The 27557-nt window shown below is 54.1% G+C and overlaps 1 protein-coding gene across 3 annotated transcripts; it reads right to left on the reverse strand.

Moving 5' to 3' along the window:
* Positions 1-1292: 1292 nt before the first annotated feature.
* On the reverse strand, positions 1293-27499 carry NECTIN2 (nectin cell adhesion molecule 2). 3 transcript variants are annotated; one of them, XM_072831623.1, is made up of 9 exons: positions 27194-27499; positions 16530-16925; positions 13656-13952; positions 12765-12882; positions 12214-12362; positions 5517-5670; positions 2570-2633; positions 2343-2429; positions 1293-1683 (listed from the first exon to the last, which is right to left on the reverse strand). In XM_072831623.1, exons 1-9 carry the CDS (start codon positions 27288-27290, stop codon positions 1420-1422), a joined length of 1626 nt encoding a protein of 541 aa, XP_072687724.1. In that variant the 5' UTR covers positions 27291-27499; the 3' UTR covers positions 1293-1419. The 3 variants fall into 3 exon arrangements, with proteins under 3 accessions (XP_072687724.1, XP_072687677.1, XP_072687689.1); XM_072831576.1 differs by lacking the exon at positions 27194-27499 and adding an exon at positions 22938-24366; XM_072831588.1 differs by lacking the exons at positions 1293-1683; positions 2343-2429; positions 2570-2633; positions 5517-5670 and adding an exon at positions 7988-8717 and having other exon boundaries at positions 27194-27482.
* Positions 27500-27557: the final 58 nt, after the last annotated feature.

Raw genomic sequence — 27557 nt, forward strand, 5'->3', positions numbered from 1 at the left:
CCTTTAGCCGGTTTCTGCCTGTTTGCTTCCATCATCCTTCTAGCGCTTCTTTAATTAGCCGTCGCGTTCTTGGGTCCACTACCCATCATGCCTGCCGGCCCTATTCCTCTATTATCCCTCTGCCTTTGGCTCATTCATTCAGTTCCATTACCCACAATGCCCCGAGCTCCTATTATTCGCAATTTTGCTTTTGGTCTCACCTTACTTGCCATTTATCCTTTAAACCGGAGTCCTGCAGCCTGAATTACTGCCATTTCGGTCTCTGTTCCGTTTATTTCCGTCCATTGCCCATTCGACTGTCGTTCCTTGTCATTAACCACCGTGCCCTGGACTCCTCCCCCTTTCCTTCCATTATCCATCATTGTTTTTGGTTTATGAATTTTTAATTCATTATCCCCTCACTTAATTTAAAAAAAATATCTTTGGCCCTTTTGCTTTTTGCCTGTAACCCACCTTGGCTTCTAGCCTGCCGATTTCCTACAGCTCCAGACGCCCGATTGGTCTCCCATCGTGTCCCCACCCCCACCCCCTTCACATCCCACAGAACACACAAGTTGACATCCGGTCAAAGTATAAACTCAGTTTTTTGTAGGAAATGCTATATTACAAAAGAGTATTGTGTCCCCAGCCTCCAACCCCCCCCCCCCCCCCCCCCGCGAGATGTTTGGGTTGCATCCCACAGGGCAGGAGTAAAAGGACTCAGTAGTCTTCAAAGTAACAGCAAATTCTTCCTCCAGGGCTGGGGCCGGCAAGGCATACTGCATGAGGCTTACCCCTTCTCATCCTGGGCTAGGGCTTAATTCCCTGTAGACAGGAATTGGGGTAGTGGGGGCTCAGGGAAGGGTCTGGACCCTGAGACTCCTGCCTGCAGGAGGGAGAAGATGGGGAAGCTCTGCCTCAGGCTGGGGTATCCCTTCCCTCTTGCCTTTGGGGAACAGACAGGGTGAGGAGGGGGCTCTGCTGCCTGGAGGGCTCAGGTCTGAGCAGCAGGGTACCCCCAACACCTACCCCAGCAGAACTATTGAGATTTTACTGCCTGAGGACAACTTGGAGGTTTGGGGTCTTTGGGGGGATTTGGGGGGAGTCCGGAGATGACGGCACATGAGAGGTATGATCTAAAGATCACAGATCTTTAGGAATCCTTGGATCAGATGTTGTGCAGGAACATACTCCACCCTCACGTGAGATATGGTTATCAGGTTTCTGTTGTCATGGCTGGTTTCTCTGGGTCAGAGATCATGGATTAGAGGTCATAGTGGAGTCACCAAGGTAGAAGTCACAGATGAGACACATTTTGTTGTTTTTTTTTTTTTGTCTGTTAACTGACGGTGGCCTGGCCAGAGGTCAGGGGGCACTAGATCCCTGGCAGAGAGTTGAAGGATCAAAAAGTGAGAGCTGAGAGGCTAGAGCCATCGCAGCTCACACATACATGGCTCGGGACATGACAAAGCCTTTGCTCTGGTAGGAATCAGAGGGGCTGGAGTAGGACAGGGCATCATAGATGGGGCTGATCTTATCTATATAGTCTTCCTCCTCCTCCTCATCTTCCAAGTCTAGGGAAACCCCTTCCATAGCAGGTGGCCCCGGAGACACCAGCATGGGGGGCCCAAGGCCTGTGGCCCCCAGGAGCAGAGGCCCTGACCGCTCTTCCAGGGTGGGCAACTCATGATATCGAGGCATATCCTAGGGACAGGAAAGGAAAAAGAGCCCAAGGTCATCTCCTGTGCACGATACAGAATCCCGGTCTGCCCCCTTGATCCCCACATCTTGATCATCTCCTTATGCCAACCAGACCTGACCTCATCCCTTGTTGGCCTGGGTGGAAATTACACTGGAGCAATCATACGGCTTGTCCCCAACTCTAAGCCCAGAGCCTGCCAGTCCTGGGCCTCTCCTTTGTCTTTTGATCCCTGACCACAAGCCTTTCTCCATCCACCTCTGGCTTCAATCTTGACTTCCAACTACTTAACTTTAAGCCCTAAAGAGCTCCATGAACCTTGATTTGTCTTAACTTCAATATCTGACCCCTGACATCCAATAGACCACTGAGGGGAATGACAGTTGGTTTTGTCTCAGCTCCAGGCAGGGTATCTGGCAGATGTAGATGTTTAACCCATCTTCACTAAGTGACTGTAAACTCTAACCATATGTCCTTGGACTTTCTCAACCACGATCTCCCCCTACTGAATCCTAAATACATCTCGATGTTCTCCCCTCTGATCAGAGATACAGCGTTGACTTGGAGTTGTGACCTTTAGGGTTTGACCTTTTATGTCTAGAGCTGATCCCTGACCCTTAAACCCAAACCCCAAACCCACCCCTACCCTCCCCTGAGCTCCTACCTGCTCAGCACACGGGATGCCAGCATCAAAGTAGGGGGTCTTGAGTGGGCTGTGCTCTGAGGGCCCAAGAGTGAAGAGCTGAGAGGGCTACAGGGAAGGAAGAGGCAGGTCAGGACCCTCTCACAGTTGGCCTCTCCCCGAGAGTCCCCCCCCTCCTAGCCCCAGCCTCAGTGGGGAAAGGTGGGTGTGTAGGTGGGGGCAGCCCGGGCTCCAGGGGAAGTGCTTACCATCTCTGGCTCCTCCAGCTTCGCCTTGGGGGCTGGTGGCTTGTATGAGGGAGGCCCCTCCAGACTGTTGGGTAGGAGGTAGGTCAAGTGGAGGCTCAGACTGGAGAAACCCTCCTAGCCCAGGACCACTGCACATGCTCTTCCTTCTGCCTGATTTCCCTTTCCACTGCCCCCCCCAACCCCCAGCCATGCCCCCTTGCACAACTAACTCCTATTCATCCCATGAATTTCTCTTCCAGGAAGCCTCCCTGATTCTCCAGGAGGTTTAGGGATTCCTGATATCTGCTTATATCTAACTGTTCTTCCCTCTCAGACCCTTACTGAGTTTATATTTGAAACATTATTTCTGGGCAGCCTGGGTGGCTCAGCGGTTTAGCGTCGCCTTCAGCCCAGGGCCTGATCCTGGAGACCCGGGATTGAGTCCCACGTCAAGCTCCCTGCATGGAGCCTGCTTCTCCCTCTGCCTGTGTCTCTGCCTCTCTCTGCCTCTCTCTCTCATGAATAAATAAAATCTTAAAAAAAAAAAAGAAACATTATTTCTGATATCAGTTCAATAACTATCACATGTGGTGAGCAATGTGAGGGGAAAAAATGAGATCTGTGTCCTCAACAGTGTTTTCAGGACTCACTACGCGGGAGTCAGCAAGTATTTGTTTAAAAAATGAACAAGGGGCGGGCGTCTGGGTGGTGCTGTTGGTTGAGCGTCTGACTCTTGGTTTTGGCTCCGGCAGTGATCTCGGGATCATGGGATTGAGCCTCATGTGGGGCTCCACGCTCGTGTGGAGTCTGCTTGGGATTTTCTCTCTCCCTTTGCCACTCCCACTAGTGCGCACGTGCTCTCTCTCTCTCTCTCTCTCAAATAAATAAATCTTTGTAAAAAAAAAAAAAAAGAAATAGAATGAATAAAGGAAATGCTTTCCTGGCCTCCAAACTATGTTAATGCTTTCCTGGCCTCCAAACTATGTTAAAATTCTCTTGTTATACATACCCACAGACCAGAGCATCCCGTATATATCACGATGAGTGTTTGCTATGCCTCCAATCACCAGCTCAGATGTTGCCTCTCCCAGAAAGCCCCACTTGACCCTCCAGGCCTCCTCTGCCCTCTCACAGCTACATCAGCTTTTCTAGCCCATCCTTGGCCAACTGGACTGCCATTATCTAGGGATGGGTCTATATCCTCCAGACTGTGAGCCCCAGGAGGGCAGGGCCAGGGCCATCTCAGGCACCACTAGCTCTCAGCACTGGGCTGGGCATAGGAGAGAGTGACAGCAAGTTGTTGGTTTAAATTGATTAGATGTGGGATGCCTAGGTGGCTCAGCAGTTGGGCATGTGCCTTGGGCTCAGGGCGTGATCCCGGGTCGACGGATCAAGTTCCGCATCGGGCTCCCTGTGGGGAGCCTGCTTCTCCATCTTTCTGTGTCTCTGCCTCTCTCTTTCTGTGTCTCTCATGAGTAAATAAATAAATAAATCTTTAAAAAATATTTTTTAAAAAGTAAAAAATAAATAAATTGACTAGATGTTTAAGACAGTGGGTCAGAAAGTTCCTTGTGCATCAGAGTAACTCAGTGAGCTTATTAGAAGTACAGATTCCAAGCATGTCTTTTTTTATTTATTTACTCATGAGAGACACAGAGAGAGAAAGAGGCAGAGGGAGAAGCAGGCTCCATGCAGGGAGTCTGACATGGGATTAGATCCGGGGTCTCCAGGATCACACCCTGGACTGAAGGTGGCGCTAAACCGCTGAGCCACCTGGGCTGCCCCCAAGCATGTCTTGTAAAAGTTCTGATTCAGTAGGTTTGGTGTAAGCTCAGGAATCTGCATTTTTAACAAATGTCCCTACCTATCCATGCCCCCTCCACACACACACACACACACACACACACACACACACACGTTGCCAAAATGCTCACTTGATGGATGAATTTCAGCAAGTGATTTCAGCTCTCTGAACCTGTTTCCTCTTTGATGAAATGGGTATCACTAGGTCTTTCTATGATGTATTTACGTGTACAAACACTTTAAAAATGTTTGTCTCATCATTGTATTCCTAACATCTAGTGCCTGGCCATAAATGGCTCGCTCTTTCTTTCTTTTCTTTTCTTTTTTTTAAAGATTTTATTTATTCATTTGAGAGAGAGAGAGCAAGAGTCAGAGGAGAGGCAGAGGGAGAGGGAAAGGGAGAAGCAGACTCCTCACTGAGAAGGGAGCCAGATCCAGGGCTCCATCCTAGAGCCCAGAGATCACAACCTGAACCTAAAGCAGAAGCTCAACCATTTGAGCCACCTGGGCGCCCTCTTAGTATTTTCTAAATACTCCTTGAATCAATGAATGGATGGCTTCATCAAGGTCATACATGTAAAATGCATTTCAACAAGCCTGGCATTGAACAAGTGCTCTACACAGATAAGTCTGGCTAGTGCTCACCCCACCCCCCCTTCCTTCTTTCTCATGTGAGATTTTAGCTGGGTATGTGGCTGCCCAGACTAAAGACTACATTTCCCAGCTTTCCCTGTAGTTGGTGCACCATGTGACCAGGTTCTGGCCAATGCGAAGTAAAGGGAAGTTATGGGTTCCTTTTCAGGGCAGCTCACTGCCCTATATTTGTCTCTCCCCTCTCCCCATGGAAGGAATGGGGGCTTTGAGGCCACAACGGATGTATCTGGTGGTCAAGGAAGTAGACAGTGCTAGAAGAGTGGGGAGCCATCTTGGAATTTGAGAGAAGTGAAAGTTGAGCAACAAGGTAGCAGGAGCCTGGGCTCTGATGGCTTCACAGAGCATCACTATCATACCCGCACTTTACAGGAGACAGAAATAAACTCTCCTCTCCACCCCATTTAAGTCATAGTTATTTAGGGTCGGGCCCCTCCCCCCCGTTTCTCCCACCCCTTGAGCTCCCCAATTCTGGGACTCCTCCTCCACCCACTCCTCGGGACCCATCACTCACTCATCCTCCTCCTCTGCCCCCTGAAGCCTCTGCTCTTTCCGCTGCTGCCGACAGATGAGGATCCCTGTGGCGACCACAGCGGTAGCAATGATGGCAGCGATGATGCCTCCAATGATGCCACCCGTGGCTCCTGCTCCTGCTGTGTTGGGGGTCTCTGCAAGAAGAGGGACAATGTAAGGGGGTCTCCAGGAGGAAGCTCCTTACCCAGGCGCCCTCCTCCCTAAGCCATCTCCCACCTGCCTACCTCCTCTCCCTAGTCCTTACTGAGCATTTGTTCGGTGCCGGTGGTTAACGAAACATACAGAAGTCCCCACTGCCATGGAACACCTGTCCTAGCCGGGCAAGGAGAACAGCAGCACAGATGTGAATACAATAGCTAATGTACCAGGTGGCAGTAGGGATAGAGGGTTAAAACAGCGTGGGGAGGGTAGCAAGGAAATGAGAGAGCCAGGGACCCCAAGGGTCATCAGAGAGAGACTTACTATGACGTGACATTTGAGCAAAGACCTGAAGAAGCTGTAGGGGGTGAGCCATGAGGAAATGAGAGCATTCCAGGCAGAGGGAACAGCCAGTGCAAAAGCCCTGAGGAGGAAGCCTTGTGTTACTTTGAAGGAACAGCAAGGAGACCATGTGGCCAGAGAAGAAGGGAAAACAGGGGTGGGGGATGGGGAGGGGAGGGAGGTGACGGGGCAGAGCTAAGAGGCACAGAACCGTGGATATTCTGGAATCGGGATCAGAACCCTTCACGCATTACAGGGAATGGAGTCATCCTGGGCAGAGGATGTAGCTCGTCCAACCTAACAGGAAAAGGAATTGAGAGAAGCTACAGCCCCCTGGGCCTCTCGGTTGTAGCCCTTCTCACTCCCTGAGGTCACCTGTCTACTTGCCAATTTCCACACTACACTGCGAGCTCCAAGGGGCAGGGTCTGGCACATGGTCGCTGTTTGCCAGATGTGGAGGGGGGCGCCCAGCGTGGGTGCTCAAGGACCTACCCTATGCCAGACTGTCAAAATTCCACCCCCCACCCCCCGCCTGCTGGTGCTTCCTTCCCATTTTGGGGAGGAGGGATGGGGGACCCAAGGGGGTGACAAGACAATAAACAACCAGAGGAAACCACACGTGTGCAAAAGCCCCACCCACAGGTTCCACCCTCCGTTGGCCCCATTGCTCATATGGGGAGATAAAGTTGCCCAGAGGAATAATGTCTGCGTCCCTGGTTTCCAGAACTTCCTGCTCCACAGCCTGGCATCCTCGGGAAGGCTCCAGGGTTGGGGGAATAACAGTAGCTGCTGCTGACTCCGTCCACACCTAGCCATCCTGAAAGTACTGTTATTCTTGTTTTTGTTGACTGCATGCCCAGAGGGGGACGGGGCTACATCTGTCTGAGTCACCTCCGAGTCCCTGGCAGAGTAAGTGGAAGTCGATACTGGTGGGAAATGCACTCCCCAAGCCTCACCTGGCTGCTCAGGGGGGGCATTCGGGGCACACCCTCTCGGTGCCCCGCAGCAGCTGCTGGAGCAGAGGCAGCTCCACCTGCGTCTTAGAGAGGTGGCCACGGTGGGCGCAGGACAGCAGAGGTGACTGGCACGGAACCCTGCCCCTCCCATCCTACCCCCCACCATATTCCTGGGCCTGGGTTTCAGAGATTTCCTAATTAGTTAGGGGCCAGGGAGGGACGCTTGGGTGGCTCAGCGGTTTAGCCCCTGCCTTTAGCCCAGGGCATGTTCCTGGAGTCCCCAGATCGGGTCCACATCAGGCTTCCTGCAGGGAGCCTCTGCTCCCTCTGCCTGTGTCTCTGCCTCTCTCTGTGTGTCTGAGTAAATAAATAAAATCTTAAAAAAAAATAGTAGAGGCCAGGGAGGAGGGGGATACAGAGTTGCAGCCCCTCCCTTTGCATCACTGAAAACCCGCTTGGGACCAGGGCAAGGAAAGAGGAAGGAGACTGAGTAAGGCCACTGCCCACTGTCATCCAGGTGAGACTTTTCTGGTTCCTTAATACCTCCACCCGCCCTGTATCTTCAGCTCCCCCCCCCCAAGAGAACACAGAGGGTGGCCTCCCTCCCTCCCTCCCAAGATCCTCAGCAACCTCAGAAGCTCAAGTTTGAGCTTCGCCCCCTCCCCAAAAGGGCCCAGGAGTTCCGGTTCTCTGTTCCATTCTGGGGAGCTCTGCGCTCTCACCAGTCTGGTTATTCCACATGGAAAGGTAGCCTCGGTCCCCCCGCCCCCCCAAGTCCAAGCTTCCCAGCCTCTAAGCCCAGAAGCCAGCCACCCACCTCCTGGGGGCACTGGCCTCAGGGGTCTCAGGCATGCAGTATGTCCTTGAATGATCCAAGTAGTCAGATCCCCCTACCTACCCCCCACAGCCCCAGCCTCCCAAGTCTAGCCCCCATCAGGCTCCCACCCCCTGGGACCTAGCAGTCCCTGTCCCGCCCCCCAGTGAGGGGGTCTGATGTATTACAAGACACCCCCGATGTTTTCCTCCAAGGCGTTTATTAACTCCTGAGTGTCATGGGGTTGGGGCAGGCCAGAGCCAAAAACCAGTTCTCTGGGGGGTCCTCTCCGGGTCCCCATTACCGAGCTCCCCTGGGGCCTCCCCTTCCCCATGCAGCCCTGGAGACAGAAGTCCAGTGTGTGTGATTCCAGCTCCCTCCCAATTCCAGGGAAGTGGGAGGTAGCATTTGAGCTCCAGTGTCGTCCAGAAAAACGAGTCCAACCAGTCTGGAACCCTTGGCTGGCGTGGCTGGCTCTGTTTCTGTCTCTGTCTATCTCGGGGTCACACATAAATCGCCCGCCGTGAAATGAGGGAGCCATCCAGCTGGGACTCCATGTCGTCCTCGAGAGCCTTGGGTGGAGGCAACATGAGACCTTCCTCTGCCTTCTCCTCCTCTTCCTCTTCATCTTCCTCATCCTTGCCGTCTGGCTTCAGGGGACCAGGGGCGGTTGGTGTCCAGAAGACTGGGCCCCCATTCCCAAACACCTGAGTTTTTGGATCGTAGGATCCTCCTCCACTGTTGTCTCCTCCTCCTCCTCCTCCTCCTCCTCCTCCTCCTCCTCCTCCTCCAGGGCTCTTCCTTTTCCTCCTCACCCTCAGCAAGATGAAGGCCAAGGACCCCCCAGCAAGAAGCAGCAGCACCAGCAGTGTCCCCCCCACGGCCCCCCATACCACTGGACCCACGTCTCGGGGCGAGGCCCGGGGTGTGTCTGAGGAGAGAGAAGGAGGGGTGAGAGAAAGGGAGACACGAGGTCAAGAGGACACATCTGGGGGGATACATAGGACACAACAGGGGTAGTGATGGGAAAACAGGGGAGGTGACTCTGGGCAGAAGGTAGAGGAGGGGGAGGGGAGGGAGAACCCATTTGCTCTGCGCTACACACTGGGCACTTTGTATGGGGCTCAGGGGGTGTTGGCGTTGCCAACTGGTGGCCCCCAGATGTGCTTCCTTAGACCTGCACGGGGTTTTTCAAAAATCAAACTTGCTAACATTTCAAAAGCCAGGCAATTTCACCAAAAAAAAAAAAAAAAAAAAAAAAAAAAAAACCCAAAACAAAACCCCCCACAACAACAAACACAAAACAAAAAGCTCACAAAACCACCCCAGACTTTTTTTTGGAAAAAGAAACTCGGATTAGGCAACACCAATCTCTCATCTCCCACCTGGCAATAGGCAGTAGCCGGGTATAGGCTGGCTGCTTGGGGTGGAACAGGGTTCCACACCTGGTCACCTGGTCACTTGCCAGGACCCTGGAGGCATCTGAGTTTGTGACCCACTCGGGATGTGCCGGGCGGTGGGCGGGGGGTGGGGGGATCTTTGCAAAAGCTCTGAGGTTAGAGTCATGGATGGAGTCTTGCCCAGGAAGAGGCAGCTGGATTTGGGCTTAAGATTGTCAGATTCCAAAGTGCTCCAGGCTTGAGAGAAGGGGGGAAGGGTGATGGGGGAGGAAGGTATCCTCCTCCCGCCTTGGGAGTGGCTGGGAGCACCTGGGCCAGGTGAGGTGGCCTGCCTCCCCTGTCTGGGCCATGTCCCCAGCATGGAAAATGGGGCTCCTGAAGCCCACTGCCCGACCTCTGCTAGTGCTCCTGGCAGTGGCCCAGCAGCTGGGAGGGGAGGGGTCTGGGGGAGATGGAGAAGGAAGTCAGGGGGTGCTAAGGATGCAAGGGGCTGGAGAGATGAAGGAGGGGGAGCAGTCTGGGCCCCACACCAGGACTAGACATCGATGCAGGTGGAACCTGGAACCGTTTTATACATGCCCTTCCCCCACCCCTGCATGCGAGCCCTGATGGGGAGAAGGGGATCCATTTACACCTAAACCCTTCCTCCCCACACCCTGTATTTGGGAGGGACTCCTGAGGACACCTGCTTCTCCAGGCGCTTCTTTTAAGCGCTTTTTTGCAAATAGAGCCACGACCCCATGGGCTCTCAAATCAATTTAGTGATTCACAAGGAGCAGTAAAAATAAAAAAATTAAAAAATAAAGAACAGAAAAAGCGTATCTCAAGGATGAAGGGTAAGTGCTATTTTGTGGAACTTTTTTTTTTCCTGGAATATACATCTATGTCCATAAACCTGGTTAGGGGCGTGAAAAAGTTTTCTTACTGTGAATCCCAGCAAGAACATCTGGGAACCTGTTGCAGCACATGTCGGAATGTTTATCTGTGTTTCTGGAGGTGGTTATTTTAGAGACGGTGGGTGTGTTCAGGAGCCTGTGGGTGAAAAGTTCTCCAGTCTCCCTGAGGCGATGTCTAGCCTGTGGCACCATCTGTATACCTATGGTTTGCACTAATGTGAACCTCAAACTACTGGTCTATGACCGCATGTCTGGGCTATGTCTTGGGTGCATGTGGGAACGTGACGTGTCTCAGAGACCCCTGGGACGTGACTCAAGACATGTGAGTCTTGTGTCTGGGGGAGGCTCTGCGGGGGCACCCACCTCCCTCACTGGGTGTCTAGGGTCCTCAGAGCACAGGCCCCCTTCTCTTGGTGTCCCTCTGGAGGTGTGTGCCGTTGCCCAGATGTGACTCTGTGGCTACCTTTGGGGGAGTTTGGGAGGAGGGGGCCTTTTCAGTGAGCTGAGTCTCTCAATCAGGGGTGTGACCCTGTGTGCACTACTCCCCTCTGCCCCCCACCACACCCCAATTCCTGACACTGAATATGTATCTTACAGGGCGAATATTGATGGAGGGCTTAACTTTGAAGCTGGTGTGTTCCTCTCTGGAGCGGGGAGGTTTCCGGAGGGGGGATATCCCTGGGATTTCTGTGTGTTTTAAGGGGTTTTAGGGGGTGTCCATGGTTTTGCGGTCATGTGTTCCCCTGATGAACCTCAGGTATGACGGCATCTGTGTTCTGCGGGCTCCACCCGTCGCAGGTGCCTCCTGACCAAGCATGGACGGGGAGACGAGTTTGCTGGGTGTGTATCTGGGGTAGAGGTTCAGGGGATGTATTTCCAGTTGGGCGTCCTGCTGGGGTGGGTGGAGCTGACCATCCTCTGGGTGTGTCTTCGAGGGCAGGGACTGTGTCTCTGTGCACCATTGTATCCCTAACATCGAGGACAGAGTGCTTGGCAAAGAGGAACCCTCGACAAATATTTGTCAGATGACGATATGTTGAAAGAAACTGGGTTTCTGGAGAGTTTCGGAGGGCGTGCACCTCTGAGAATGTCCTTGAGTAATTCTTTCTCAGCATCTGTGCGTGAGTTGACGGTTTCTGCGTGTGGCAGCGTTGGTGTCTGGGGTCTCCCCGCTGTCGGCCTGTCTGCATGCTGGTGTCTCCCTCCAGAGGTGTGTGTTTGGCACCTGAGTGTGTCAGCCTTGCTGAGGGCAGGCCAACTGTCTCTCTGGACAGGTGTCACCTGGCTTTGTCCAGCATGTGTCCCTGTCCTCTTGGGGGCCGTGTCTTGGTGACAGTGGGTCTGAGTGCATGGGTTGTTAGGGGTGAGTTTCTGTTTTGATTTCAATGCCATCTCAAAGCACAGAATATGTCTCTGCAGATGTGGGTCACGCTGGCTGTGACATGGAAGGGACTCTGTCTCCTGCCCTGGGGTCCACGTGTCTGTGAATCGGGGCACATGGCCTTGTAACATTCCTTGCCTCCCTCTAGGTGCATGGGTGTACAGTTGTGGGATTTCGACCCTATTTCCATCAGCCGGTGCCACAGGCCTAGTTTTTTTCCTCTTCTGTCTTGGGGCCTATTTGGGTTTGAGTTCCTATCAGGGAGACTCAGAGAACTTTTGGCCCATCGACACCTCAGCCGCCATTTCCAAAATACCCCCTCTAAGAACACAAATGTGTTCCAACACACACTAAAAACAATTTCCTAACGTTACTTGACCAGCACTCACTGTAAGAAATCAGTATGCAAATGTGTTTTGTGTCTGTCTAGCTGCCTGATGGGTCTCTCCAACTGGAGCCTGGGGCACTGTTCCTCGGTCTCTTCCTGGACACCCTTTCCAGGCCTCTAGTTTCTAGAAAGCCCTCAGCAGAGGCCTCATCCTCCTGGTTCTTCTGCCCAGGCCTACCCTGTCATCCCAATCCAGATCCCACAGGAGGCAGGAGAGAAAAACCACGCTGACCTCCTTTCTCATCGGAGAGGCGGGTCTGAACCCCTCCCCAGGCCGGCGGCACAGCCTCCCCCAACACAGCCCCAGAACCCAGAAGGGAGGAACACTTGGGGAGCTGACCCAATCTCCAAGACCCGCTCACCTCGAACGAGGACCACCTGCTCAGCACGCCCCGTGCCCACAGCGTTGGTGACCGTGCAGATGAACGTGGTGTTGACCAGTCTGTCCACAGAGTGGATGATCAGCTGGGGGCCCTGGGCGACTGCTGAAGCTGGGAAGACGCCTGCTGTCCTGGAAGGGGAGGGTCCATAGGGGGGACGCATCAGGGTCCGTAGGGGACACAGGCCTAGTCATTCATGACACAGCCATCACAGTCCAAGCTCCAGGGACATAAAACTCAATGCTCAAGACCTTATATTGCCAGCTCTTTCCTTCTGGAGGACTCATGGATTCAGGTCCCTGCTGCAACTCCCTCAGACCCAGGGGTCCAGGCCCCCAGCCCCTCCTCCCTCAGACCCAGGAGTCCAGGCCCCCAGCCCCTCCTCCCTCAGAACCAAGGGTCCAGGCCCCCAGCACCTCCTTCCTCAGACCCAGATGTCCAGGTCCTCAGCCCCTCCTCCCTCAGACCCAGGTCTCCAGCCCCCAGCCCCCTCCTTCCTCAGACCTGGGAGTCCAGGTCCACCCAAGACTCACGTGCTCCAGTCATAGCCTGTGGGCTCTGGTTTGCTGCGGACATCGCAGCTCAGTGTGGCCTCACTGCGGCCAAGGTACCAGTTGTCATCATAGCCAGAGATGGAGACCTCAGGAGGGTCTGGGGGAAATGGGGGAACGAGCTTAGAGACAGGGAGAGTCCCAGAAGGGCTGATACATCAGCAGAGACATGAGAATCCTAAAGAAATGAGGTGGGTTGACAGGAAGCAGACCCATGGAACCTGGCAGAAATCAGTTCGAGCTACTTCTGCAGGGGTGAGCACAGACACTGTCCAGGCATGCTGCCTGGATGATTTTGAGGAGGTTATTGTTCAATGCAGGCAGTGTCTGAGGGAGCCGCAGAGGGAATTGGTTTAACCAAAGGCACTGCCTGGGGAGCTAGTGTAGAAAGTGCTGAGTTGGGGGCTAGGCTGTGTTTGGACAGGGTGAAGAAGAGCTGGTCAAGTTACTCTCTGGCAGGGTCCACAGGGAGAGCGGCGGGGGAGCCTCTCGGGGTAATACTGGGGGTGTCGATATAGGCAGTTTTTGGGTGTTTGCCAATTTCCTTGCTGTAAATACTCCCCAATGGTCGATTTCAAGCTGTCAATGTCACTTCGCTGAATGTGGGATCGGGACAAGATGTCTAAAATTGGTCCTTGCAAACCCATCCCAGCTCACCACCGCCTGGCAGGAAGGAGGGAGCCTAGCAAAGCCAGCGTAGGCAATGAGAGGGCAGGGTGTAGATGCTGCCCAGGGAAGCCAGTATAGACAATAGGCAGGAAGGCGGTGCAGAATTTGGCTAATGCAGACAACACGCAAGCATAGTGTAGACAGTGCCCTAGAGAAGCCAGTGTAGACAACACTGGGGATGCGGTCGCATCCTGATACACTCACAGCGCACGGAGAGGGTAACAGGCAGTAGGATGGGCTCCTCAAAGCTCTCGTGCTCCACTTTGCAGGTGACCTTGACCCCATCTACTCGGCTCAAGGGCACCAAGGTGAATCGGCTGGTGACAGTGACTGTGCCAGGCACAGGCCCTGATATCTGGCTCTCTTTGGCCTCCCCGTCCAGGGGCGAGAACCAGGAGATTCGGGCGGGAGGGCGGCCCCCCTCGGAGACGCAGCGAGCCACGGGCACAGGGTCCAGGCTGAGCGTGACCTCCTGTGTTTCGGCGTGATTCTGGGGCTGTGCTGGGGAGAGCAACAGAAGGGGTACGTCACTCCTCACCTGCGACCCTTCGACGGACACCTCACCCATGGAAGTGAGCAGTTAAAGCCCCGACAGCCCGGGCTCAGATCCCATTCTGCTTCTTAGCAGCTGTATGGCTTTGAGCAAGCCATTTCTCAGCTCAGTTTCCCCTTTTATAAAATGGGGAGAATTAAAATGCCCACCCCCGAGGGTTTGTCAGGCAGATTAAACAAATTGGTATATAAAGCCCTTTGGACGGGACCTGGCACTCCCTGTGGCTAAGTGGGTGCCATATTATTCTGTCCCGCTCTGTCACAAAAGTAGAAACAGTGTCCAAAAGCCTGGAAGAGGCTGAGATTTTTTTTTTTTTTTCCAAAAAGCCAAAGCAGAATAATGGGGTTCAAAGGTCCAGCTCAGAAGGCCTTCCACTTCTTTCCTGTAATCACCACTAGATTGTGGTGCCGGAAGTGGGATAAAGGTTGTGGAGATTCCCAAAGCTGGAAATTTTTTGCCCTTTTCACCCATCTTCCTGGAAAACATGGAAAGACATTGGGTGGGAAACAATAGTAAAATGTCCAGGAGGAATAATCCGCAGTTATAGCTGGACTGTGTCGGGTTCTGCCTCAAAGCTCTGGCTGCCTTGGGGACCTCTCTGGGTTTCTCCTGAGCTCATCATGTTCCTCCTCACATCCTCTCTGGTCACCTGGCCATCTGTCCTCTGATGGCTCCAGGCACCCGCCCCATGCCCCCTTGGGCCCCTGCTCCCACCCACTGCAAGATCTTGGTGACCATGTGCCTGGAATGCTCTGGCCTCCCTTCTCCTTGGCTTGCTCTTTCTCCTCCTCCAGATCCGGGCTTCACTTCCACAAGGGAACTTCCCTGACATCTGGCTCTCCGTTTAGGGGCATTCACGTCGCCTGCTCCTCCTTGAAAGCTAAGGTTTGGCTGTTCTGTGTTCCTGCCCCAGGAGTTCCCCTGGTGTGAAACAGCTGCTTTCTGCATACCTTTGTGAGGGGTAGTGCAGTGAATATCTGCTCTGAATTATGCAAAACAACTGTGGTCTCAGGCTCCTTTAAAAAAAAAAAGGAAGCCTTTTCCCTTAGAAAAGGTAGACTTTCACACCCTCTGGGGCTGAGAGAAGGAAAATTGTGTCCAGAGTGATGTGGCTTCTGGGTCCCAGAAGCTGGGACCCCAGGCAAATGCCCAAGATTTAGCAAGAAATAGCATCATCCAGGAAAAAAAAAAAAAAAGCCCTCCCTAAGTCTTCCCCATTGTGTCAAGCGGCTGTGCTGGTCACCCACCCTCCTGCTGGAGCCAGGTTTTATCCCACACGGGTCCTCCCCATCCCCACTGCATCTGCCTTCGATGAAGTCCAGCCACCTCGCCTCTCTGCCCAGGAGGCCCATGCAATCTGGCCCTGTTGGTTTTCCTGTCCCTTTGAGGGCCACTCAAGCCCTGGCCACCAGTCTCCTTTCCGTTCCTGGAACATGACAAGCTCGCTCCCGCATCCTGACTCTTCCATTTGCTGTTCCCTCTATGTGTGCACCCATTCCTCTGCTTGAGGGCATATGTCCGAGGGTGACTCCTTATACTTCAGGACTTGACTAAGAGGCTTTCCCTGACCAGTCTGTCTAAAGGGGACCCCCGGGTCCCTTACTCTCAGTATCACAACATCCTGGTGTTCCCTTTGTTTACTAATTTGATTATTCCCGGCGTTATCTCTAACATATTTCCAAATCCTACTGCTTCTTGCTACCCCAATCGCCTCCCCTTGCTCTAGTTGCCATGACCTCTCACCCTGTAGTCCCTGGGCTTCCACCCTTGTTCCCAACATGCAGCCAGAAGGAGCCTGTGAAAACCAAAGCCAGATCACACCTGTCCCCCGCTCAGAACTTCCTAGAATTCTTATTCTTTCAGGGCAAAAGCCGAAGTCTTCATGTGGTCCGTGAGGTTGCCTGTGACCTGTGTCCCCCATCATCTTCTTGACCTTGTCTCCTCCTACTTTCCCTTTATTCACAAGCCTCTGGCCACACTGACTTCCTTGCTCTTCCTCAAATGCACCCTGCCTCAGGGCCTTGGCATTTGCTGTTCCCTCTACCTAGAATTCTCTTCCCTTAGATAGCCCTACAGGGCTCCCTCATCTCCTTCTAGCTTTTGTTCGGATTTCACCAGGCCTCCCTGCCCCCCAAAACTGTAACCTGCCCCCCTCCGGCATCCATAGCACCCATAACCACTTGACCCACTCCTATTTTTCTTACTGATGCTATTTGTGCTCCGGCACCCCTTTATTGAAGGGTAACCCCAGTAGGGCAGGGAGCTCTGTCTTACTGCTTTATTCCTAGAGCCTAGAAGAGTGCCTGGCACATAGAAGGTGCTCAATATCAATTTTTGAATGCCTTGCGGCCTGTCGTAGCCTCCACGTGCAGAACAGCATCAGCCATGCAGTAGGTGCTTCATGGATATTTGCTAATTGACTGAAGACCACAGGGAAAGTCAATACTACAGCTGAAGCAGAGAGAGAAACAGATCCACAAGGGGGGCTTTCCCTCATTGCGCCTCTCCCACCCTGCCCTGCTCACCTATGGCTCTGAGCCAGGTCACCCCCCGACTGGTGCCACTGGGGAAGGTGGCAAACTCGCAGGTATAGTTGCCCTCATCCTCCACTGTCAGTCCCTGGAGGGCCAGGGTGGCATCTCGCAGCTCCATCTCTGTGCCCTGCCTGGTCCCGGTGCTCTGCCCAGCAGTGACAAAGGACAGCCGTTCTTTGCCAGGCTGTGGGCTGCGGAAGCTGGGACCATACGAAGGGTGGAAGGCGGCCACACTCCTGCTGGCTCCAGTTGCATCCACGTGCAGCCACGTCACCTGTGAGACTCGGACTTCAGGTCCTGTAGGCAGCAGGTGGCACGGCAACTGCACGGTGCCCCCCAGGTAGCCCCGCACCTCGGATGGGACTCGAACTTGCACATCCTGGGCTCCTGGAGAGAAAGGAGAGAGAGAGAGAGATAGGTAGGTGGGGGAAGGACCCGGACACCTCCAGGCCAGGCGGGGCCTGAAATGCCACACCGAAGCCTTCGTGAGGTCCTAATTCCAAAAAGGCCATCCAGAAAACATATTTTGAGGAAAACTAGGGATACAGAAGTCTGGACTAGATTATGTGCAATTTTGGAATTTTCATTACTATTAAGCATGGCGATTAAATTGTAGCCATGCAGCATTCCTGTTTCTTAGGAGATACAGGGTTGAACGGTCATGTTTGCAACTCCCAAATGGGTCAGCAAAACCAAGACAAGCTATAGAGAAAGCCATGAAGACAATGTGACAAAATGTAGCCCACTGTCAAGTCTAGCGGGAGGAGGGGAGGGAGGCTCCTGAGCTGGTCTTCCAACTGACCCCTATCTCTATGTTTGAAAATTTCCATTGTAAAATGTGTAAAGAGGGGCACCTGGGTGGCTCAATGGCTGAGCATATCTGCCTTTGGCTTGGTCGCGGGGAGCCTGCTTCTCCTTCTGCTTATGTCTCTGTGTGTCTCATGAATAAATAAATAAATAAAATCTTTTTTTTTTTTAAATAAAATCTTAAACATAAAATGTTTGAAGAAAAAAAAGAATCTCCTTCAAAAAAAAAAAATCTCCTTCAAAAATAAATCAATAAAAAAGAAGCCTCTCACAAAATAAATTCCTAAATTTTTAAAGGACAACCTTCACTTTTTTCTGCATTGAATTATATATACTTTCTCTCACCTTTCTAGAAAACCTATAGCCCTCTTGGCCCATCCTTTTTTTTTTTTTTTTTAAGATTTTATTTACGTATTCGTGAGAGACACAGAGAGGCAGAGACATGGGCAGAGGGAGAAGCAGGCTTCCCACGGGGAGCCCAATGTGGGACTCGATCCAAGGACCCTGGGATCATGACCTGAGCTGAAGCAGACGTTCAACCAGTGAGCCACCCAGGTGTCCCCCCCCCACCCCTTTAAGCTTTATTTCCCTGACAGAGAGAGAACATGAGTAGCAGGAGAGGGAAAAGCAGCTCCCCACTGAGCAGGGAGCCTGATGCGGGGCTCGATCCTAGCATCCTGGGATCACCATTGGAACCGAAGGCAGACGCCCAATGAACTGAGTCAGCCAGGGGGCCCCTAGACTTTTCATATAAACGGAATCATACACTATGTGGCCTCTATGACTAGCTTCCTTCACTTAGCATCATGTTTTCAAGGTTTATCCGTATTATAGCATGTGTCAGTGCTTTGTTCTTTTTTATGGCCAAATAATATTCCACTGTCTGGATGCAACATGTTCCATTGATCTGCTCATCAGTTGGGACACTGGGGTTGTTTCCCATTCTTTCTCACTTATCTGTTTTTTCTCACCTTGTTTAAAAGAACATGATTTATTTATGAGAGAAAGAAAGCATCTGAGAGCAAGAGGAAGGGCAGAGGGGGATGGAGAGGGGCAGAGAATCTCAAGCAGACTCCACACTGAGCACAGAGGCTGACACAGGGCTCGATCCCACAACCCTGAGATCAGGACCTGAGCCAAAACCAAGAGTTGGACGCTTAACTGACTGAGACATCCAGGTGCCCCTTCTTTTCTCACTTTTTTTTTTTTTTTTAAGATTTTATTTATTCGTGAGAGACACAGAAAGAGACAGAGACACAGACAGAGGGAAAAGCAAGCTCCCTATAGGGAGCATCATGTGGGACTCAATCCCAGGACCCCAGGATCACAACCTGAGCCGAAGGCAGACACTCAACCACTGAGCCACCCATGTACCCCTCTCACTTTTAATAAATACCAGGATAAAGGGGAATATCACTCTGTTGTGCAAGGCAGGACGGCCTGGTCATTGAGGGTAGGTTGCCTGGGTTCAAATCCTGGCTCTGCCACGCGCTGCCTATGTGACTTTGGGCAAGTCATTTCACCTCTCTGTGCCTTGGTTTCCTCAGCTGTAAAATGAGGATAATCATAGGGCCTACCTCCTAGGGGTTGTTATAAAGATTAAAGAATATTTGTGGAACACTTAGCACAGGGCCACAGGAAACAGGAGATGTTTGTCAAATAAACACGGGCCAGGTAAGTAATTACAAGTGGTCCTTGACACTCAGCCTTGAGGCAAGGCCAAGGACACAAGACCTGTCTCAGGAGAGGCAATGGCTGCCCCACCGTCTTCGACCAAGAAGGGGGGTGGGAAGCATGTGCAGCCACTGGCCTCAAACAGAAACCCAGGCAATGTAAACAAGAGACCCTAATGAGAGAGTCCCCCTGGAAGAAGGTAGTCCCACAAGCAGGGCCAGTCCCAAATACTTCTGGAAAGAAGCCAACCGTCAAGACCACTGTGTAATAGAGGGGTGCCTGGGTGGCTCAGCGGTTGAGCATCTGCCTTCTGCTCAGGGCATGATCCTGGAATCCCACAGTCCTGGGATTGAGTCCCACATCGGGCTCCCTGCAAGAAGCCTTCCTTTCCCTCTGCCTGTGTCTCTGCCCCTCTCTCTCTCTTTCACAAATAAATAAGTAAAATCTTAAAAAAGAAATAAAAAGACCACTGCATAATAGATATATCATCTCATGGAATCTGCATGTGTATCCCCAAATAGTCCAAGAGCAACATTTTGGGAAAGGGGCATTCCCCCTTTGGACAGGCCACACTAGAGTGGGGGACCCCTAAGCAGGCTGCCCAGGGATTTCCTGCTGGCTCAGTCCCTTTCCAGGGGGGCGACCATATTTCTGAGCCTAAATTCCTCCATCTATAGAATGAGGATGTTCAAGCTACCCTCCCACAGGGTCCCCTGTGACGATCCCAGGCAACGATCTGTTTCCATCAGTGCTCTGCAGGGCCTGGCACGGGTGAGTCAAACAGAGGCCGTCAGCCGCCCGCCGTAGGCCAAGTCTGGCTTCACTTGTATTTACTTTTGGCCCACACAGCATTGTTTCAAACATGAACTAGAATCATCTACTAGCGGGCCAAAGGGTCTGGTGATTAAATGTCAAAATCCAGACAAAAATCAGGATATGGGGCTCCTGGGGGGGAGGGAAGGTGGGTCACTACTTGGGCAGAGCCGAGGAAAGGCTGCTTCTTCCTTCGGGTGCCAGCACCCCTCACCCACCTGGCCTCCAAAGGCACTGAGTGTGGGACAAGTGTTCCCAAAGGCTCTGCCCCGTTCTAGCTGGGTGAGGGGGGACGGGCACTCTGTCAGGAAAAACCATCCGACCTCGGGAGCTCTGAGAGAGCCAAGGAGGCTGGGGCCAAGGAGTTAGGCCCTCTCCTTTGAGGTGAGAGGGAGCCACTGAGTGCAGGGCAGGAGGCTGACCCCTTGAGGGGGCCTTAGAACTGGAAGGGATTTAGTGTTGGGGGCTGCTGGGGACGAACTGGAATTGGCTCCCATCCCATGCAAGTCCATGCAATAGCAACTCAGCAAAGAGGTGCTGGGGGCTGGAGAGTCAGCCCCTGGGGAAGAGGTGCCGGTCTTGTTCCCTGTTGTATCCCCACAGCCTCTGCCAGGGCCTGGCATGTAGTAGGCGCTCAATAAATACCACCAAGTGGGTGCACCTGTGTGGCTCATCAGTTTAAACATCCAACTTGATTTTGACTCAGGTCATGATCTTAGAGTCATGAGGCTGAGCCCCAGGTGGGCTCAGCCCTAAACCCTCAGCAAGGAAATGGCTTGAGAGTTTTCCCTCTGCCCCTTCCACTGCTCATGCATGTGCTCTCTCTGCCCCCATCTCAGATAAATAAATAAATCTTAAAAAAAAAAATCACCACCAAATTAACATCTGGTTCTGTGCTGGGTATGGGTACTGCAGGAGAGACAGGACAAGGCAGGTTCTTGTTCTTCAAGAGTTGACAGTGTGGTGGGGAGACAAATGTCACACCAATTGGCATCATCAAGGATGCCAGGAAGACTGAAGGGGATGGGGTGTGGGGGAAGAACCCAGAACCGAGGCCTGACCCTACCGAGGCAGGCTGGGAGGGCTCCGAAGGAGACTTAATTCCTTTTCAAGGGAAACTGAGCTCAGGTCCAGAGAACCCCACCCCCACGCCCACCCTTGGGTCCCATAGGACTCAGATTTCTCATTCTAAGGGAGTCCTTATGATCGCATGTTGCCTGTATCTTCTGAGGGAGGTGGTCCTCCCAGATCTAGGGTAGTGTCTCAGCACTGCCCACTTCAGAGGATTAAAAAAACTCACTCTTAGCTTCTTGTGGGGTAGGCTCCTCAGGCAGACCTTCCATCCCCAACATTCTGCCCCAGAGGGCCCCGCGCCCCTCCCCCTGCTCCCCATCTCCTCTGCAGAGCACTTCTCATCTTCACCCTGGATTTTCACGACTCCCTAGAGCTTCACCGGGGCGGAGATTCTTTGCCCAGTTAGGCTCACAAGCTATGTCCTCAGTATCTACAACAGACACTGGCTCCTAGTGGATGCTCAATATTCGCTGAATGAAGGAGGTTCTAAAATCCTCTGGCTTGGGGCGCCTGCGTGGTTTAGTCGGTCAAGCATCTGCCTTTGGCTCAAGTCATGATCCTGGGGTCCTGGGATGGAGCCCAACGTCAGGCTCTCTGCTCAGCAGGGAACCTGCTTCTCCCTCTCCCTCTGCCTGCAGCTCACCCTGCTTGTGCTCTCTCTCTCAAAAATGAAATAAATCTTCAAAAAAAAAAAAATGAGTAGGATGATTTAAAAAAACAAATTCTATGGCTTGAAGATCCATAGCATCCAGGGGCTCCCCTCACTCAGGAAAGAAACTCAAACCTTTTTACTGGTCCACAAGGCCCTGCATGATCTTTGCACATCCTCACCTCCCACCCTGTCCCCTGGGTTCACCCTGCTTCAGCCACACCAGCCCCCCCACTACTCCTCAAACATGTCAGGCAAGCTCCACCTCAGGGCCTTTGCACCTGTTGTTCCCTCACCCTAAAGTGCTTTACCCCACTTGTCCCCACAGCTCCCCCCTCACTGCCTTCAGGTCTTTGCTCAGCTGAGCACCATAATGATGATCACAAAAACCCCCTTGGCCCTGCTTCATTTTTCTCAAGGCACCTGACATGTCTTCCCCACGAGAACATCAGGGCCCAGGGCTAGAGGTCTTTGTTCACTAATGTAGCTCCGGAGTTGAGAATGGTGCCTGGCACACAGTAGGAGCTCCATAAATATGATGAGTGAATGAATGAATGAGATGAAGGTGGGGTATCAGTGGTGTGCCAGATTACACAGGCTGAGGCTAAATTATGAGTTTGGGCTTTTTCCTGAGGTCACTGGGAAGCAGGGAGAGTTACACCCAATAACACGGTTGGGTGTGTGCTGCTGCTGCTTCTTCTACCCAGGTACCTTGAGGTGTGTGCTTCTCAAAGAGCCCTTAGAATGGGATGGGGCAGGGACACGGGAGTTGGGACTAGGAGGAAGGATAAGCCAGATTGGAAACAAGTTCAGAAGGTTGGAAGGAGGGATCCCTGGGTGGCGCAGCGGTTTGGCGCCTGCCTTTGGCCCAGGGCGCGATCCTGGAGACCGGGGATCAAATCCCACATCGGGCTCCCGGTGCATGGAGCCTGCTTCTCCCACTGCCTATGTCTCTGCCTCTCTCTCTCTCTGTGACTATCAAAAATAAATAAAAATTTAACAAAAAAAAAAAAAAAAAAAAAGAAGGTTGGAAGGAGGGACATCTGGGTGGCTCAGTGGTTAAGTGTCTGCCTTTGGCTCAGGGCATGATCCTGGGGTCCTGGGATCGAGTCCCACATCGGGCTCCCTGCGTGGAGTCGGCTTCTTCCTCTGCCTATGTTTCTGCCTCTCTCTTTCTCTCTCTCTGTGTCTCTCATGAATAAATAAAGGTGGGAAGGTTGGGACACAAGGCTGATAGGCTATGGGAGTTAGGGGCACAGGGGTGGGCCGATGCCTAGATGTTCTAGGTGCTAGGTGTAGGGAATTGAAGCCAGGAGGATGGCTGGCCTGGAATTAGAATCCTAGTTACCAGCATGCTGCTGGGCGGGTGCCGGTGCCCTGACCTTGGCTGGGACGTAGCTGGCATCGCAGTGGGGGAGAGCATGGCCCTGTGAACATGGACCTCCCTCCGCTTCCCTCATCAGCAAGCCAGACTGGCGACAGCTTCAATGAGGAATCAGCTGGGTCCCCAGACACGCTTCCTCTCCCTGTGGCCTGGGCCTGAAGGCTTTCTGGTAGCAGAGTGGTGGCAGCCCCTAGGTACTGTGCGAGCCCAGGAGAAAACTGTGAGGGACAGAGACACAGAGCCTGAGACCCTGAGATCTGCAGAAGGATTGATCAAGGCACAGAGTGTGCATAGGGACTTGCGGCATCCCGGAGGAGTAGGGGGCTGGGGGCTTGGGCTCCTGCCTGGCTGGCTCCCCAGGGCTTGGCTCACCTCCTCCTGACCCATAAACACTGTGACTTGCCCTGTAGGGCGCGGCAGGACTCCAGCAGGCCCTTGAAGGCCAGCGTGCTCTGGGCACTGGCTTCAGCTGCTGCCTCAGCCACCTTGCTAATTAATTAATTGCATTAATCACAGTGCCCACCCCCACAGCGGACATCCGGGAGCCGGTTTTGGTTGGGGGGGGGGGGTTGAGCAGTAGCAGCATCCAGGATATGGGACTCTCTGGCTGTGCCCAGGATTTCTGCACCTGCCTCCCTGCCTCCACATCATCTCTCAGTGGTTATCACTCCCTCCCAGGCTAAGATTTCCCTGCCTTTCTGCAGGGGCTCAACCACCCTGAAGACCTCCCCTGTGGGGTCTATTATTTCTGGGGGTGAATCTCTAGGACTGCTCTTCCTGGCTGAGCCCCTCAGACAGAAAGAAGCACCTCTGCCCAGTCAACATGTACCCCAAAATGTTTCTGGCCACGAGACTCTGGCCACAGGCTCTTGTAGGTCATGGCATTGATCTCTTGTGTCTCTCTCTGCATCTGGTTCCTGGGCCCTAAATCTGTCCCTACTTGTCTGACTCCTGGGGTCTCTGGTCTCTCTGTGTCTCTCATATTCTCTCCAACAGGTTTACTGAGACATAATTTCCATACCACCCAATCTGCCCGTTCGAGGCAGAGTTCAGCGGTGTTAGTATATTCATATGCTACATATTCAGTGGCAGCATGTTCACAGGCTGGGGTCTCCATCACTCTGCAGCCCATCTCAACATTTTCACCAGCCCAAGAAGATCGCCCACATCCTTAGCTGTTCTCGTATCCTCTTTCCTCATGTCTGACACCTGAGAGCCCAGGCTTTCTGGTCTGGGTCTCCTCATCTCCGGAATCCGGCTCCCTGCATAGACTCCTGGGGTCTCTAATCTCTCGAGGTTTCCGGAGGTACATCTCTCAGGGTCTCTGACCCCGGTACCTCCCTACTTCCTAGGTCTCCCCATCTCTGCCCATCTCTTCACTCTCTAACACCCTTTCCCTATGCTGGGGCCATCTCGCTGGGTCTCTCTCCTCCTCCCCCTCCTGCTCCATTTCTCAGCATCGTTGGGACATTAAAAATGTAACAGCATCCCTGGCGGGGCGGAGGAGCTGGTCCGCATGCCTGACTCCCTGTCCCTCCTATGTCCACCACTCCCTGTGGCCCCCACACACCGCTGGCCTTGAGGCTCGCCTGTGCCCTGACCTCCCTGGGTCGTGGCATCTCCATCACTGACAGCTGGGATCCCCAGCAGGTCACCAAACCTCTAGGTCTCTCTCCTTAGGCTGTTCTTGCCCTGATCCTGGTGTCTCTGTCCAGCTCCCTCCCCCTCCCTTTCTCTATCCCACCCCTGTGGGCTGTAATTCCTTCTCCCCATCTCCCGGTTCCATTCTCCTGTTTGTCTCTGACCTCATCCCTAAATTTGTTTCAGATGCACGCTCCATCGGCTTCTGTCCCCATCTCTGTATCTCTATCCTCTCCGCGCATTCCCTTCCCCCCCACCCCTCCTCCCTGCCTGTGAGCAGACCCACCCCCACTTTGCTGTCCAGTCCCCCTGCTCTAACAAGAAGAGACAGCAGGCCCGCCATCCCCTCTCCTCCCATCCCCCTCCACTACTGTGGGGCCGCAGGGCTGACAAGGATAAGCAGTGAAAGCTGGGGAGGACCCAGCTGGAGGCCCAGGTGGTGCCCCCTCCATCCACAGAGGCCAAGGAGGGGGAAAGCAGAGGAGCTAGAGACAGGTAAAGAGAGAAGGATGGAAAGGAAAGCGGGGAAGAGCTCTGTGAGAGCCAAGAGAGCCAGAGGAGCAGAGAGAGAGGTGAGAAATGAGGAGGGGAGAGACAGAGAGAGAGAGAGAGAGAGGGGAAGGGAGGGAGGCAGAGAGAAAAGCAGGGAGTGTAGGCTCTAGGAAGAGAGGTCAGGAAGGGGGAAGGCCCCCCTCCCCCAGGTGCTAAGAGCTTTCACACGGGATCAGCAGGACCTCTGAATCCTCTCAATGGCCCTGCAGGGAAGGGGTTACTATCTCCTTTTTTTTTTTTTTTTTTACAAAGGAGGAAATGGAGGCTCGGAGGCACCCGGTGGAGCAGAGCCAAGAAAGGCTCTGAAGTCTGCAGTCCGGCTTCCTGGGGACTGGCTGCGGACCCTGGGAAAGAGGCTTGCCCTTTTGAAGCCTCTGTGTCACCATCTGAAAAATGGGAACAGGAACAGGATGGGTCTCCCAGGGAGATCTACAATCCCGCACGAGATCTTGCATCCACGTCAAAGCCTGGCTCAAGGTCAGGTGGGTTCTCGGCATTCCTCCAGAAGTGGCAGGTTCTGACCTCATCTCCCTATCTCTGACACCAAGGGAAAGGCAGCTCTGGATGAAGGCTGGGATACAACTCAGACATGCTGGGGAAAATGAAGTCAAGGGGTAACCAGAGTTCCCCCCGGCCCCCTCCCCCCCACGCTCCCAGGCCCCCGCCTACACTTTCTGGGCAAACCCTTGGGAAACTCCAATATCCAGAGTTGGGAATAAACAGCCCGGTCACCTGCAAGGGGCGGGGCCGGAGCCTCCTTTACCTGTTTCCTCCCAGCCCCTCCCTCCCCTGAGAGCTGCGCCCTCCCTCAAGGGGTCTGAGGGGAACGGGAGGGGGTTGGTGGGCTGAGCAGAGGGAGAAGCGGGGGATTAGGGCGGTGGCTCCGCGCGCCCACCCCCTCCCTCCGCCCCTCCCCGCGGCGGCTCCGAAGGTTAGGTCGCGACCAGAGGAAAGATAAGGTCCCGAAACCCGGGAGTCCGGAACCGGGAGCCTGGAGAGCGCCCGCCCCTCCCGCCCGGGTTCAGCTAAAGCGAAACCGGTAAACTTCCCCAGGGACGTCCCAGCCAATGGCTCACAGGGCAAGGGAAAGGTCCCAGCCTGCGGGACCCGGCCTTTCTTTCCGCCTGGGACACCCCTGACCGAGCTCCAGCTTCCACATAGAGCCTGTGGCCCTTGATTACGTCTAGTAGCCAGGAACGGGGTCCCCCGCCCACATTTATATCTGGATTTCAGGAGACATTTCAATGCTCACAATTAAATCCGACGTCCACCGGCCCCCCGACTTTACCCGGGACCCAGGAGACAGAGGCCCCCGCTCACAATCTGGAACCAAGTTTGAGCCCTGCCTGCCCCCCCGATCTGACCAGGACCCTAGCCTTCATTCCGCCTGGGACACAGAAGACAGAGCCCCCCAGGTCCTAATTTCTCCGGGGCCCAGGAGCCAGGCCCCAGCCCCTTGTTTTCTGGGTCCCAAGAGTCAGAGCCTTCAGCTCCCCGAGGCCCAGGGTTGGAGTCGTCAGGCCCTTCCCCAGGTCGCCCTCCAAGGGACCCAAAGTCCGAGCTCCCGGCCCCCTTCTAGAGGACCTGGGCACCTGGCCCCCTGCCCTCAATTCTCGCAAGGCCGGAGACGCCCAACCCTGGGAGGAGGAGGATGGGGATGGTCCTGCCTCCACGCCGCGACCCTCCCGCTGGGGGAGGGCGGGCAGGAATTCCCCACATGCCTGAGGGGGTAAGCGGAGACTACACCCCAGATCCGGCTGACGGCGTGCTGCGAGGTGGGGAGGGGTCGCGAGACTGGGATTTAACCCTTCGGGTGTTAGAATCTGAGGAAGGGGGAGGGGGCGGCGAGAAGTCCGGCGTAGGCTGGGGAGTTGAAATAAAGGAGGGTGATGGGGGGCGAGGCTTGCAGAGAGAAACCGGTCGGAGTCGGTAGGGGCCAGCCTGGAAGAGGGCTCGAGAGAGGGGGCCCGTGAACTGGGAGTGGAGCGGGGAAGACGCTCGGAAGGTGGGAGGGGATGGGGTCCGCGCGGGCGGTGGGCGGCTGCCCAACCGGTTTCTCACCGGTTTCCCGGAGCAGCAGCAGCAGCAGCAGCAGCGGCGGCAAGAGCGGCAGCGGCGGCGACGATCTCGACGGCGGGAGGGCTGCGGCCCGGGCCATGGGGGGGCCCCGGGAGGGACTGGGCCCGGGCGGGGGCCTGCGGGCCACTCCGTGAGCGCCGATCGCTGGGCGGTCGAGCAGGTGCCTGAGGGGCTCCGGCTCCCGGCCGCTTCCCGCCCGCTCTACTCTCGCCGCTCTCTGCTCTCGGGGCCGGGCTCTCCCCGCTCGGCGCCCCCGGCCCCAGGCTTCTCTCCGGCAGCTCGGACTCGGTGACGTCACAGGACCCACCCCTTCCCTCCCCCCCCGCGGAGCCGACCTTGGGCTTCG

The sequence above is a fragment of the Canis lupus genome, chromosome 1 (genome assembly GCF_048164855.1).
Source record: "Canis lupus baileyi chromosome 1, mCanLup2.hap1, whole genome shotgun sequence".
In the NCBI taxonomy this organism is placed as follows: Eukaryota; Metazoa; Chordata; class Mammalia; order Carnivora; family Canidae; genus Canis; species Canis lupus.

Coding starts and splice junctions, on each gene's coding strand:
- NECTIN2 (XM_072831623.1), bottom strand. CDS start 27,290: ATGGCCCGGGCCGCAGCCCTCCCGCCGTCGAGATCGTCGCCGCCGCTG. Junction 16,926..27,193: donor GCTGCTGCTCCGGGAAACCG/GTGAGAAACCGG, acceptor CTTTCTCTCCAG/GAGCCCAGGATGTGCAAGTT. Junction 5,671..12,213: donor GCAGGTGGTCCTCGTTCGAG/GTGAGCGGGTCT, acceptor CTCTTCTTGCAG/AGACCCCCAACACAGCAGGA.